The sequence below is a fragment of the Pollicipes pollicipes genome, unplaced genomic scaffold (assembly GCF_011947565.3).
Source record: "Pollicipes pollicipes isolate AB1234 unplaced genomic scaffold, Ppol_2.1 Scaffold_3087;HRSCAF=3621_pilon_pilon_pilon, whole genome shotgun sequence".
In the NCBI taxonomy this organism is placed as follows: domain Eukaryota; kingdom Metazoa; phylum Arthropoda; class Thecostraca; order Pollicipedomorpha; family Pollicipedidae; genus Pollicipes; species Pollicipes pollicipes.
This window is the reverse complement of record NW_023596225.1, coordinates 13,123,393-13,137,135: the sequence shown is the minus strand read 5'-3', so window position 1 is coordinate 13,137,135 and position 13,743 is coordinate 13,123,393. Positions and strand designations below refer to the sequence as shown.

The 13,743-nt window shown below is 50.1% G+C and overlaps 1 protein-coding gene and 1 long non-coding RNA gene across 5 annotated transcripts; one reads left to right on the top strand and one right to left on the bottom strand.

Annotated features, from left to right (window-relative positions):
* Positions 1–259: 259 nt before the first annotated feature.
* On the bottom strand, positions 260–5,692 carry LOC119090629 (homocysteine S-methyltransferase 3). Of its 4 annotated transcripts, none has more exons than XM_037213470.1 (7): positions 5,539–5,692; positions 4,728–4,944; positions 4,450–4,561; positions 4,010–4,113; positions 2,726–2,878; positions 2,185–2,390; positions 260–1,753 (listed from the first exon to the last, which is right to left on the bottom strand). In XM_037213470.1, the coding sequence occupies exons 1-7, from the start codon at positions 5,610–5,612 to the stop codon at positions 1,612–1,614; spliced, it is 1,008 nt and encodes a 335-aa protein (XP_037069365.1). In that variant the 5' UTR covers positions 5,613–5,692; the 3' UTR covers positions 260–1,611. The 4 variants fall into 4 exon arrangements, with proteins under 4 accessions (XP_037069365.1, XP_037069366.1, XP_037069368.1 ...); XM_037213471.1 differs by having other exon boundaries at positions 5,560–5,692; XM_037213473.1 differs by having other exon boundaries at positions 5,564–5,692.
* A 1,036-nt stretch (positions 5,693–6,728) lies between these two features.
* Positions 6,729–10,095, top strand: LOC119090630 (uncharacterized). Its single transcript, XR_005093274.1, has 2 exons — positions 6,729–9,230; positions 9,456–10,095. It is a non-coding gene; the product is annotated as an uncharacterized LOC119090630 (long non-coding RNA).
* The last annotated feature ends 3,648 nt before the right edge of the window (positions 10,096–13,743 follow it).

The following is a 13,743-nucleotide window of genomic DNA, read 5'->3' as shown; positions in this document are numbered from 1 at the left end:
ATAACAGTTGACATTAATGTAATAGCTGCCCACAACTGACGGTGTTTGAACCGTGGTTCAAAGCGCATGGGTCTGTTTTATGCTGGTGCTGAGTGATGTGGAGAGGCATGCCTGACGTATCGCAAAACCGTGCGATACCCGAGACCGATGTGTTTTGTATGAACGAACCCACTAAAAATACTCGTATCAATCAATCCATGTGCCCTACACACACAACTAACCGTAAACAGTGTTGCTGCCATTCTGCGAAGAGCCAGTGTAATTGACGCGCGCATCCATAGACACAATGCCTATATATTCACACAGATGTACCCGCTTTGTAACGTGATGCATACCCACTCACACAGACAGGGTTCCTGCCAGGCGCAGACGACTGGGCTAATACATCAGGGAGTCAACAGAAAAGCTGGCACCCGATTTGTGCTTAGAGTGTTAAAAGAAATCGGCGTTTCCGATACACTTTATAACAGCTTAGACGGCGGGAAGGGGTCGATATTCCTGGGGTAGAAAGGCCAGAGAACACCCAAATACTAACACCGCGGAATATCGGTCGCTTGCTTTTGACAGCTGCAGAAAACTACAACCTGTTTTAAATTTTGCTTCCATTTTTCTCTTGAGTTGGCGGGCATGATCGAAAAGGGAAGCGGGAGTGCGGACATGGTCCCACACATAAAATTCGTCTCCATATTGCTTGCATTGAAAATATGACTATGATGCATTAGATCGGGGCCTAGTTGTAACTTGGAGGCTCAGCTGCGGTTGCAGGGGGTTTGAGCACCCTAAGCTAAATACGATCCGACGTTCCGCGCAGGTCCGGTACAAGAATCAGGTGCAACTATTTCTCACTGACTACTTAAGTTTTGTGCCCTGGTATTGGACCATTTCCTAGAAGGCGCCCTCAATTTATCAGGTTTAAATTACATTGTTATGATTTGTTCGAAGTGTACCAAATCCAAATAGTAATCCACACCACCAAGACACACAGACATTGTAAGAAAGCTTGCAAGACGACACCCGTCCATGTTCGCGTACGCTAGTATCGAACCGTCCTGTCGAAAGTTGGTAGTAGTTCAATAAAGATATCACCAGATGTACGGCTGTGGATGGACAACGGGGAATGCGAGACATTACCCCGAAATCACAGACCACAACAAAACGTCGTGGCATTCCCTAACCCCAATGCAAGAGGCGCAGCAATGCAGAAGTTGTTCGGCACGTTTGGTGGCGAGGCCAGCCAAATGCGGCTCTGGACGGCTCTGGACGGAGGCCTGACAGGCGGCCGTTTGGTGGCGGGGCCAGCCAGACGCGGTTCTGGACGGCTCTGGACGGAGGCCCGACAGGCGATCGTTTGGTGACGGGGCCAGCCAGACGCGGTTCTGGACGGCTCTGGACGGAGGCCTGACAGGCGGCCGTTTGGTGGCGGGACCAGCCAGACGCGGTTCTGGACGGCTCTGGACGGAGGCCCGACAGGCGATCGTTTGGTGATGGGGTCAGCCAGACGCGGTTCTGGACGGCTCTGGACGGAGGCCCGACAGGCGGTCGGACGTCGGCAGCTGCCGAGCCGCGGCGGACGGCGCCGACGGTGGAGGCAGGGCAGGCTGTCCAGTGACGTCACAGACCATCTACCAGGTGCCGCACCTCTCGGATCTGGTCCGGCCCCACCCGGCAGCAGCCGCCGATGTACACAGCGCCAGCGGCCAGGTACTCGGGGACGAACGAAGCCAGACGGCGCGCCTTCGCGCCACCAGTCCACCTGCAGGTCATAGACTCAGTCGAGATCAAACGGCAGAGCAGTTCAGGGCTCTGTCTGCAGGACCGGCATCAGTAAAGTGTTATTCAGCCAGTGTAGTTTAATATGGGGCAACATTTACCAGTGACCCCTCTCTGGTATTTGTTGACTAAAACAGCTACCGCCAACGCCGGTACATTCGGGGCGGCCTCGCACTAGGTCCACACTACAGAGGGGGGGGGGGGGGCTGATGTCAGGTCAGGGTCACACAAGAAAATCTCATGCCACGGCAGGGCCACACAGGGAGACTCATGTCAGGCTAGGATTACACAAGCAAGGCTCACACGAGGCCGGGATTAGACAGTGACGGCTTGTGTCAGGCCAAGATAGTCACTGGGCCGACGGCTCAGACTCGGCGTGAAGGCGTGCGGCAAGGGCAGACGGCGCGCGCTCACCGGTCGCCGCTCCACTGTTCGCCGCTGTTGGGGTAAACCAACAGGGGCAGCGGCACACGGCGTCGGTCCACCGAGTGCAGCAGCGCGGCCGCCGCCACCGGCTCCGAACAGTTGACGCCGACAGCCAGCGTGTTGTAGGGCCGGGCAGCGCAGACGGCAGCCGCTGCATCGCTGAACAGCGAGCCGTCGCAGGTGCGCTGGCCGTCCTGTGCGCCACACGGACATGCAGGCCAGTGTCGCGGCGTACCTCGATACGGTTCCCATCTTGGCCGCGTCTGCTTCGCCTCACTGGTAAGTAAAACACTGCTATTCGCGCAAAATATCAGAGCAACGCTGGTTTCAGGGGGATTGGCCAACAGCGGTGCATAATTCAGTTACCATGACGTCCGAAAAAAACGGCATGCGCAGCTTGAGCCCGAAAACTAATCTGAACACACATGACTCGGTTCAGTTGATGGCTCACAGTTCACATCCTTCTAAGATTACCAGCATCAAAGACCACCCACAGCCTGCGTACCAGAGCTGCCTGTCGGTGACTGACCTGGCAGGAGAAGGCGACCCACGTCGGCTGGTCGGGGTATTCTCTGAGCAGGTCGAGCACAGCCAGCGCCTCGGCAGGTCCCGGCACGGTCTCAACCGCCAGCACGTCGGCCCCGGCCGACACCAGCGCCGCCACACGCGGACGATGCCACTCCTAGGAGTGCCGTACGAGACACGAGAAGTTGGACTCGTCCTTGACTCAAAGTGGAGTCAGAACATACTCCAAAATTAAACAGCTTTTGGACACCCGACCACCGCATGATAAACATAGCAAAACCATCCTTCCACGTTTTTGTTTGACGCAACTTTCTCCAATATTATGGCGTGACCTAGTGGCACATTGACTTACTCAGATCCTTTGTCACAACTGGCATGCAAGACTTCGGCGAAACCCTACGAGGCCAGCAACGTTCTTTGGGATTTTGTTAGCAGTCGCGAACGAACCTTAGACCTTGCATACATTACAAATGTAATTCTGAATTTTTATAGACAAGTAACACATGATTCAAAATGATCCTTAAACTTTATAGAGAAGTCCTGCAGGATTTCTAAATGATGAAGAATGGCAAAATGGAAGCTGTACATAATGTTTGCCATAAATGGCTTGTAGGTGTAACTGTTTATAGCATTTGAATATAAAAGATAAATATTCTGCAATACTTTGGTCACAACTGCCAATACTAAACCATTGCAAGTTCATCAGTTTTATCAATCCACACTGTCAAACCAGTCTGGGCTCATTGCAGACCAATCCTAAAGTATAGTACATTACCAGGCAAAATAAGGTATAAGGTATAAGGTGCAAGGTGTATAAGTATAAGGTGTTTAATAATCCATAATGTTTAAGACATATAGTACCATATCAAGTGACTGATCAAATTATTCCCATAAAACTGTAAAAGAAGTAAGGCAGAGCATGACAGCAGAGCAGCTCACACCTCCAGTTTTCACACCGAGCCAGGGTTTGACACTCAGTCACTCCATGGCCCTGAGTGCTATTATGGTATCTGTAGTCACACATCCTCCATGAAAGGGTGCATCACAGTGCATTGCGATTGCTGAAAGCAATCTAAGTAAAAAAGCACATGTGTTGAGCTATGGAATGATGCCACGACTATGCACTCCACTAGAGATGATGCCGGAGACATTTCTTAGAGAATGTCAATCACAACCAGTGCCACATGCCCCAAAACACTACTTACTGGTAGCATCTCAGCGCCAGTTGAAATTTTATAATACCAATGGTTTTTCAACATGACATGCATGGTGGCAAACAAGTAATTACCTTAAGTGTAACCTGGTCAATGCTGGCCAGATAATTCCCATTGTACTCTGATCCATCAGCTAAGCATGCACCATATGGTCCAATAGATCCAGCTACCAGGACCTCTGGAATAAACAGGAGACCAGTGTTCAGTTATGGTTTGGAATGGAAGGGAACGCAGTTTGAAAGGAAGCCATCTACTCACATGACAGCTGCATAACAAAAAGGTCTGAAACCACAATGGCTTGAATCACTAGATGTTGAGACCTGACAATACAGTAGCCCTTTTTGGCAAATGATTTTAGATGCTTTGGCTTTAATTCAAACTTCCAGTTGGATTGAAGTTTTGTAGATGAGCCAAGTGTGAATCATAGCAAAATACCTATGTTGATTTTATACCAATTTTCCACACCAAAATTACTGATCCACTGCAACCATGCTACCAACAGTTTGGTGCTTACCATGTCTTGAACTCACTGCAGCTTGTTTGGCTACCTCCACACTTCTCTTCATTAAAGATATTGCTTCCACAGAAGACAATTTTAGATGCTGGGCAATATTGCCAGTACTTGCCTGTCAACAGTGACATGAATATGTAGGCACCTGCTGTACAAATGCACAACAGTGCAATACAGATCATGAGCATATATTCCAATTGCAAACAAACATTATAACTGAATGTATTGCAGGACATAAAGCCAACAATACTAATGCAATTATTAGTTTGGGAGATACATACCTGATAACTGGCAGATGTTATTATATTTGCACCAGCTTCAACAAATTTGGAATGTGCTTCCAAGACAGCATCAGGATTTGTGTGCAGGAGATGAGCACTCCATAGTGGGTGGCCATCAACACTGTATCCAGATTCTTGCAGAGTAGATGCAAGCCCACCATCCACAACCACAACCATGCTGTTTATACCAATTGTACAAGAACTGGCACTACAAATCCTGGAAGAACAGTATAAGTATCCTTACGCTGTACAATGATAGCGCAGTCCCACAGCTGCGTGCTCATCCTGCTTTGCCCAACGATGACATAATACTCCATAAGATCCTGGATTCACTATGCCTACACTAGGTGAGCTATTTGAAAAAGACCTATGCCACTTACAGAGCCCAAAAACAACACATCCATGTATGTTGGAATGCTCAGGGTGAATATAGCATTCACAACTCTAGTGCTGCCATCTGCAAAACATCACATTCCAAACCATTATCCAGATCACCATCAAGAATGTCAGTGACACAAAGTCAACTGTAACACAATATGGCTGAATTGTTAACTGTAAACATGCCGTGTAAATGGCACGCACATCTGATATTGTAAGAAGTCAAGTACAAGACAACACAAGATTGAGGACAGTTTATTTCAGACATTCCAGACAATTCAGTCCAAAAAGATGTTGTGTAAAATCTATACAGTATTTTGACTGTGTGCATAAGCCCCTAAGCATGCACAAAATGCAACAAATGCTACCATAATGCCAACAACCACTGCCACAAAGTCAACAAACGTAAACTCATTATGCATTGCTGACGCCCCTGGAACCAAAGAAAACATGCATGCCACAAAGACGAGAATGTCTGTGCTTGTAATCATTCCTCTTGACATTCATCGCCAAATCGCGGAGGATATGCTTGCAAAATTGGCAGCAACCCAGGCTGTCTAACGAGGTAGAACCGTCCGGTCCGAAAAAGTCGCAGCATAAAGCTTGCTTGAGAAAAGAGGTAGTTTGGAAGCAAAGCCTGCGTGACGTCAAGTATACCATATTTGATGACGTCAGTGGCACGGAGCCCTGTCAGTTAGCCAGCTGACTGTTACACAACCCATTAGTTTGAATAGTGGGCATGTCTTGGTGGCGTGCGGCTGGCGGTTCCCCGTTGAACTGAGAAGAAATTATCCGTCATTTCGCTATTCGCACACATTTATGGAATGAGCAGTGAGTCATGGAACAGTTAAGCCTCATCAGAACGTACGATTTTTGCATGTATGATGATATAACACGGGGACATATGTTACGCGGCGTTTGTGGCGTATTGCATTCCATGACCAGGCTTGTCGTTGGATAGCCGTAGGCTTGTCTGTGCCGTTTGTGCCTGGTGGCAGAGTTGAACAGCCCAGCTTGCATAATTTACTTTGCCTACAGACATGATTATATGAACATTTGCAATATTGACTTGTAATAGCTCTCGCTCTTATCACAGTGATGTGATTGCAGTAAGGTAAGTAAAGCAAAACCCTATGTATTGGCTTTATGATGCTACTGTCGAGCGTTTCTTTACATCGGGCTTGTACACATATGCATAATAAAATGCTCACAGACTAAGCATTTTAAATGCTACCAATTGTTCAAGACAAACTGCTCAGAGCTCTCGTACGAGGCGTAGTCATGGCAACTGCGACACGCGATGCGCTACAAACGCCGCATAACGTTTAACCCCTAGCTATGTACACCCCACGGAAGAATATAAAATTCTGATGAGGTCAAACTATTCCGAGATTCAATCTCCCTTCCAGAATTGTGTTTGCATGAAAAAGCCGTGGACCAATCATTCAGAGTCCAACCGGGAAGCGCCAGCCGCACGCCCCCAAAACATACCATTCAAACTAGTGGGTTGTGTAGCAGTCAGCTGGCTAATTGAGAGGCTTCCGTGCTACTGACGTCATCAAATATGGTATACTTGACGTCATGTAGGCTTTGCTGCCAAACTACCTGCATTCTCACGCAAGCTCGATTTTGCCACTTTTTTGCCACTTTTTTTAATTTTTGAGTTAACCGATACTGATGACACCCCCCTGGCAGCAACCGCATCCGTGCGTGGCCACCGTCAGGCCCAGGCAGTTCTTATTTCTTGTAATATAGGACAATATTTGATTTCTTCTGCAAAATGTGATTTGAAATATCAACCGAGCTAAACGTTACTTGTGGCGTGAGCCCGCCAATCTCGGATTTAAGGAATGGACATCCATCACAATTCTCACCGAAGCGGCGTTAGTCAAGTTGGCACCAGTTTCACATTCGGATTCAGGTCCAAATTGCAGATTCGGCGGACTCCCCAAATAAACCTAAAACTTTGTATACTGATGCAGTTTAATCTCCTGAGCACAATGAGCACAAAATCTCGGACCGGTACGCCCAATTACCGGAGATATATCAAAATTACAGATCCCAATAAAAAAGGCGGACTTCTTCAGTTATTCGTAGGCTGTGCGTATACATCCTCCAAAACGTAGGGCGGTTACGCACCGGGCTTATACACCCTCCAAAATCTTCCAGATGGTTGTACGTGTCAAGCATACGCGCAATGGCAGTCTTGGAGGCAAGGAAGTGCAAAAATGCAGACTTTCGTGCGAGAAGTCGGTTCTATGCTTGATAAACATCAAACGATCATTGTGATATTGTAGCGAAGCGAACTACGGCAGTGTTTCAACATGTTCCGCTGCGCCGTTTGGAAATATAACCAACTCACGAGTTGATTGCGACGCCCCAAGCGACGTGTGTGGGGCTGCGCTTGCAGGCATGTCCAGCCAACAAAGTCCCATCTGTCTTCACTGAGCGTGTATGGAGCAAGATTAGCGGTGAGGATATTAATTTGCATTTGTTATTTTCACGCTGAATTGCCCGCCATCAGTTTAGGATCCCGCCTGAAAAGAGATGGCATTGCCGCAGTTCAATGTGACGCACCCCGACCGGTCGCCTAAATCGCACTGTCGGCTAGAAAACATGTGTCTGGCGATGGAAGTAGAAGATCCTGCCCGGAAAAAGGCTACTTGCTCCATTTTGCTGGCCCTGCAGTGTTTGATCAGCAAGAAACACTGCCACAGCCCCCGCCTGCTGCGGGAGAGGCCGCAGATGTCCACAAAAAGATGTGCAGGCAGCTTGGGTCTTATTTTGTTCCACAGAAAAATATAGATGAGTGTGATGTGTTCCACCAAATGATGCAATTGGAAAGTGAGTCCACTGATGCATTTGTGGCTGGCCTTGGGCACCTTGCCAGTACTTGTGATTTCACTGATTCTGCCTGGGAAATCCGCCAGCAGGTGATCATGGGAGTCAGAGATTCCAAGGTGACGGAAAAGGCCCTGCAACAGAAAATGACACTCAAAGAATTGCACTCATTTGCAAGAGGCTTGGAGCAAGCCAGAGCCCATGCATGTGCCATTGAAGCATGCCATTCAAACAGATTTGCTGTGCCATAGGCAAATGTCCAGGCACAAAACATAGTGCAAAAACAAGAGCCCACCTCAAACCTGATGCAAAAGAAAATGCACCAAAGCAACCAGGCTAGTCACAGTGTTTTAAATGCAGAAGACGTGCAAGATGCTACAGCCCAAAACATGGCCAGTGGGAGTGCTTTAAAAAGTAGGATTGCTTTCATTGTGGAAAGCATAACATGGTCACACTCAAACAGCATGTTGCAACAAAGGTCAGCATGGTTTCACCATAGTAAAACAGATGGACCAACTGCACCATATGCAAGCCCAGCATGAAAGCCCACCTGAGGAGTACCTCCTGAGGATCAACAAGTCTATGCAGGAGACAACAGCAAGTGAAAACCATCCAATTAAGATAACAGTGCAAGTGGATGGAAAGCCAGTGCAGTGGGAAGTCAATACTGGTGCAGCAGTGTCAGTGATGTGGGAACAGCTGTCCTGCAAGCTGTGGCCAAACAGGAAATTGGAGGAATCCAGACAGAGACTGGAAACCTATGCTGGTGAGCCCATCTCTGTGATAGGGGAAGTCAAGGTGATTGTGCAAGAAAGTGCTACCCCTGATCATAGTGTGTGGATCCAGCAAATCCCTACTGGGTATAAATTGTCTCTCCAAGGTGAAACTGAACTGGCATGCAATCTTCCATGTGAAGGCCTCACTGGAGGGAACAGCACAAGAGATACTGAAAAAGTTCCCAAATCTGACAAAGCCCGAGTTGGGGAAAGCCAACACTGAAGCCCACCTGGAGATAAATTTGAATGTCAAACCAGTGTTCTGCAAACCGCGATTGGTGCCCCGGGCTCTGCAATCATTGGTGAAAGAGGAGCTAGATCGTCAAATCGAAGCCAGAATCCTGAAGCCCTGCAAGTCAGCACAGTGGGCTGCATCCCTGGTGACAGTATTGAAGCCAGATGGCAAAGCAAGACTGCGGTAGCTACAACCTAACCGTAAACAGAGCCAGTCACTTGGAGCAATATCCACTGCCCAAAGTGGAGGAACTTCTCACCCAACTTGCTGGAGGTAAAAAATCCACAATAATCGACCTGGAATAGCCCTACTTGCAGATTCCATTGTCAGCGTGAAGCTAAGTCTACACAGTGGTCATCGCGCACAAAGGTCTTTTTGAAGCAACCAGACTGGTGTATGGAGTTTGCATTTGTCCTGCTATTTTCCAGCGCCACATAGAAACCCTGCCAGCTGGCATCCCAAACACCATGATGTTTCTTGATGACATTTGTGTCACAGGTCCGAACGACGCTGCACATCTCGCTAACCTGGAGGAAGTACTGAGACGACCAGATTAGGAGAACCTGAGAATTGACCCAAGAAAGTGCAGGTGGTTCCTGCCAGGGGTCTCCTACGTCGGGGTGCAGATCGACAAGGTCTGCGCGCAACAGAGCAGAAGGTAGCAGCTGTGCGAGACGCCTCACGTCCTGAAAACGTCGGACAACTGAGGACGTACCTCGGCATGCTGAATGACTACAGTCGCTTCTGCCCGAAGCTGAGTGCGGCTTGCTGCACCGTTGTATGCACTCCTGAGAAAAGACGTAGAGTGGCGATGGGGCGCAGAGCAGCGGGACGCCTTCAGGGCAACGAAGGTTCTTCTCTAGGCTCCCTGTCTCGCACACTTCGACGGTAATGCACCAGTCATCGTGTCAGCGGATGCCAGCTCCTATGGCCTAGGAGCTGTGTTGTGCCAGATGACACCAGAAGGAGAACGCCTAATCGTCCTCGCCTCCCGCACTCTGAACCAAGCTGAAACGGACTAAAGTCAGATCGACTGTGAAGGTCTGCCTCTGGTCTTCGCCGTCAAGCGGTTCCACAGCTTCGTGTGTGGAAGACCCTTCACGCTCAGAACCGACCACAAGCCGCTCCTGGGGCTCCTCGGGAAAATCAAGAACCTGCCAGAAGCCGTCTTACCACATATGGTGAGATGGAAGGTCACGCTGGACGTCTACGAGTACCAGCTGGTACACGTCCCCGGCAGTGCAGAACAGCATGCAGCAGCAGACGCCCTCAGCCGCCTGCCAACCTCCGAAACGGTGGCAGAGGCTGCAGTAGCTCCGCTCATGGAAGTCATCCAGATGCGTGAAGCTGTTGATGAACTGGTAACTGTGGACTATGTGCTAGAATGGACTAGAAAGGAATGCCGTTTTCTTTGAAGGTCTGCACTTCACCCGGTACGGATGAAGTCGTCAGAGGTGTCGCCAGCTTTCCTGCCGTACCAGTGTCGAAATGCCGAACTGAGTATACAGGGCGGTTGCTTGCTCGGGGGATGCTGAGTGGTGATGCCACCACGGTGCCGCCAAAAGGCACTCAAGCTCCTTCATGAAGGACATCCCAGCATTTGCTCTGTGAAATGTCGTGCCCGCAGTCAGGTCTGGTGGCCTAGGATGGACTCAGACGTGGCCGAGCTCACCAAAGTCTGTGATGCATGCCAGCTACACCAGAAAGCAGCGCCTAAAGTGCCCTCTCAACCATGGAGGTACCCAGACGCTCCATGGGACAGAGTACATGTTGACTACGCTGGCCCTGTAGAAGGCAAGATGCTTCTGATCGTGGTGGATGCGTATAGCAAATGGCCAGACGTCTGGATAACAAACGACGCCAGCACAAGAACGACCGCAGACCACCTAGTACAGGAATACGCCACATACAGCAACAGGGAAAGCCCGAGCAGAGATGCTGTTCAAACGTGCTCCAAGAACGCGCCTGACGCAGCTTCACCCGTCGGAGGAAAGGCAGTACCGCAGCAGCACAGCGAGTGGTTCTGTCAACAGATCTTTCCGTACGGGAGACCCAGTCTTCATCACAGAAGTGACTGGTTCGGCCTATAAGTGGCTCCCAGGAACCGTGCTGGATGTCTGCGGACCGTCTTGCCAGGTTCTGTTGCAAGATGAACATCAGTTCCGTCGTCACTTCGATCACATTCGTCCCCGTTATACGTCTGGAGAGGATTGACTGTTCGAAACAGAGAAGCACTTCGCACCCGGTAGCCTAACCTCACAGCCGTTCGTGGCTGCGCCCAGGAACGTGACGGCACCACAGCCGACTGACAGCAAGCCAGCGACGTTCGCTCCGTCCGCGAAAGCTGTCAACCAGCCAGCGATGTCCGCTTCATCCGTGGAAACTGAAACCAGCCTCCCGCAGCCCAGTGGCGCGCGAACGACGGAAACAGCCGATCACGTTCCGCCGCCTGTTCGTCCGGTACGTAGCCAGAGCACGCCAGAGCGCCTGAACTTATAGTATGTACCGTTAAGCTAGTTTTTGCCAAGAAGGGAGGAGTTCTGGTACTGTAGCGCAGCGAATTACGGCAGTGTTTCAACATGTTCCGCTGCGCCGTTTGGAAACATAACCAACTCACGAGTGGACTGCGACGCGCCCTGCCACGTGTATCGCATTGTGCCTGAAAGCCTGCCCAGCCAATAAACTCCCATCATTCTGCACTGAGCGTGTATGCAACAATCGCGAAATCCATCAACTCACTCTGAACCATTTCTATTCTCATCACGAATTTTCGGCCGCCGGGCCCGCATCTCCAGTGGATGGATGGTTGGAGTGCTGGTCTCCCGCGCGGTAAGCCCGGGTTGGAATCTTGACGACGCCCGCTGTTAAGTGGGTGGCTTCATAGTCTATCGGCGCGGCGTGATGATGCCAACTCGCTTCACTTCTAAGCGGAATGAATTGTAAGTGGGGGTTTTCATATCGGACAGTACCGTAGTTTCTAATGCTAGGGGGAGGGAGTCCACACCCTGCAAAGATACTGAGGATCCCGCGAAGGTTCACCGTAAATCTAACTTGAGTGTGAACCCTGGATAGCCAGTGGAAATGACGCATACGACGGCAGAGGCATGTATAATTACGTTCGGCAATTGCGCGTAAAAATTAATCGGCGCGTATTCGACTGCTGCTCAAAGGTGAAGGCACAAAGGCCAATAGGGAGGGAACCTGAGCAGTCATGGGTGCCGCAGGAGACCAACGCAGTGGCTCCCGTCAACAAGTATAGGGTCCCCAGAGCAAGCAAAAACTGAACTGAAGACCAGCGTGGTGGGCACCTAAACGATCTGTAGTGCCTCGACAAGCTGACCTATAAGTCCCCGGTCATAGCACAGGACCCTCCGAGGAAAGGGAAACCACTCAGGACTATGAATTGATACCCCCGTGCAATCAAGAACGCACGGGCAGATTAACGACACGAGTCTCGATGGGAGTGAAAAGTCAGCCGCAAATGAGACCGCAGGAAAAGAGCTCTCGAACAAAGTAGAGGGCCCCTGAGCATCGGGCGTCTCCGTGCCTTACCTTATAAGAGCCCTAGCAACGGCACTAGGCCCTTCAAGCAAGTAGAAAGTACCTGAGATTTATATGAAGGACCCCTGAGCAATTGAATGTATTCTGGAGTATGGGGCCCCGGAAAAGTGTATGTAGCCTTTCGGGTGAATGGGCAGAATCCGTGGAGGAAAACCCGATTGATCAACAGTGCTCAAGCATGGAGGCAGGAAGCGTCCCAACAGCACATTGGGCCCTACGAATAAGTGGGAAGAGATTACGGGTAACGTGGAAAGCTCCTTAGCGATCAGATTGACGCAGCAAGTGGACATATAGAGACAGGCACCCAACAGCGTAATGCATCTAGACAGCGTAATGAGCTCCAAAATTCCCCCAGCAACACTCTCAATCAGCGAGGAATGAACTTCGTTTACTTACGAACTTTTTACTTTTGCTAGCAATGGTTCTTGGTCACCTGTAGGCCCAAATGCATTCAATTTTGTTGTGCGTTTGTTGTAAGGAAACTGCGTCCGTCGGTTATGTCCATCCGTCCGTCCGACGGTTATGTCCGTCCATAACCGTCCGTCGGGCGGTTATGGGCCCCTTCGGAGCCTTTAGGTTCCCTCGACGTGGTCCATGGGACATGGTCATGTGCCTCCCCCCTCCCGCCCCCCCCCCCCCTCCACCTTCTCCCCCCCCCCCCCCCACCCTCTGCATCCGCCACCGGCCCGAGCAGCTGAAGAAATAGGGCCCGCTAAGAACATAGGGCAATCCATTCAAATAAGAAATGCCCAGGGCGCAATGTGCAGCGCTCTGAACGATCGAGTGCGTCAGAACAGGTTAATATATAGGGCCCCCGTCAAGAGCTTGGGGCCCTCCATTTAAATAGGAAGTATTCAAGACTTAATGTAGACGGCCCCTGAATGAGCGAGTGTGCCTGAGCGGGTGAACAAATAAGGCTCCCAAAAAGAGCGTAGCACCATCCATTCAAATAGGACGTATTCAAGACCCGATGCAGAGGACCCTTGAATGATCCAGTCTATCAGAGCAAGAAAACATATAGGGCCCAGTCAAAAGCGTAGCGCCCTCCATTCCAAAAAGGAAACACCCAAGACCCAATGTAGAGGGCTCCCGAATGCTCGAGTGTGCCCGAGCAGGTTAACAAAAAGGGCTTCCAACAAAAGCGTAAGGCCCTCCATTCGAATGGGAAGCACTGAAGATCTGAAGTATGTGGCCCCAGAATGATGCAGTGTGCCCGAGTAGCGTA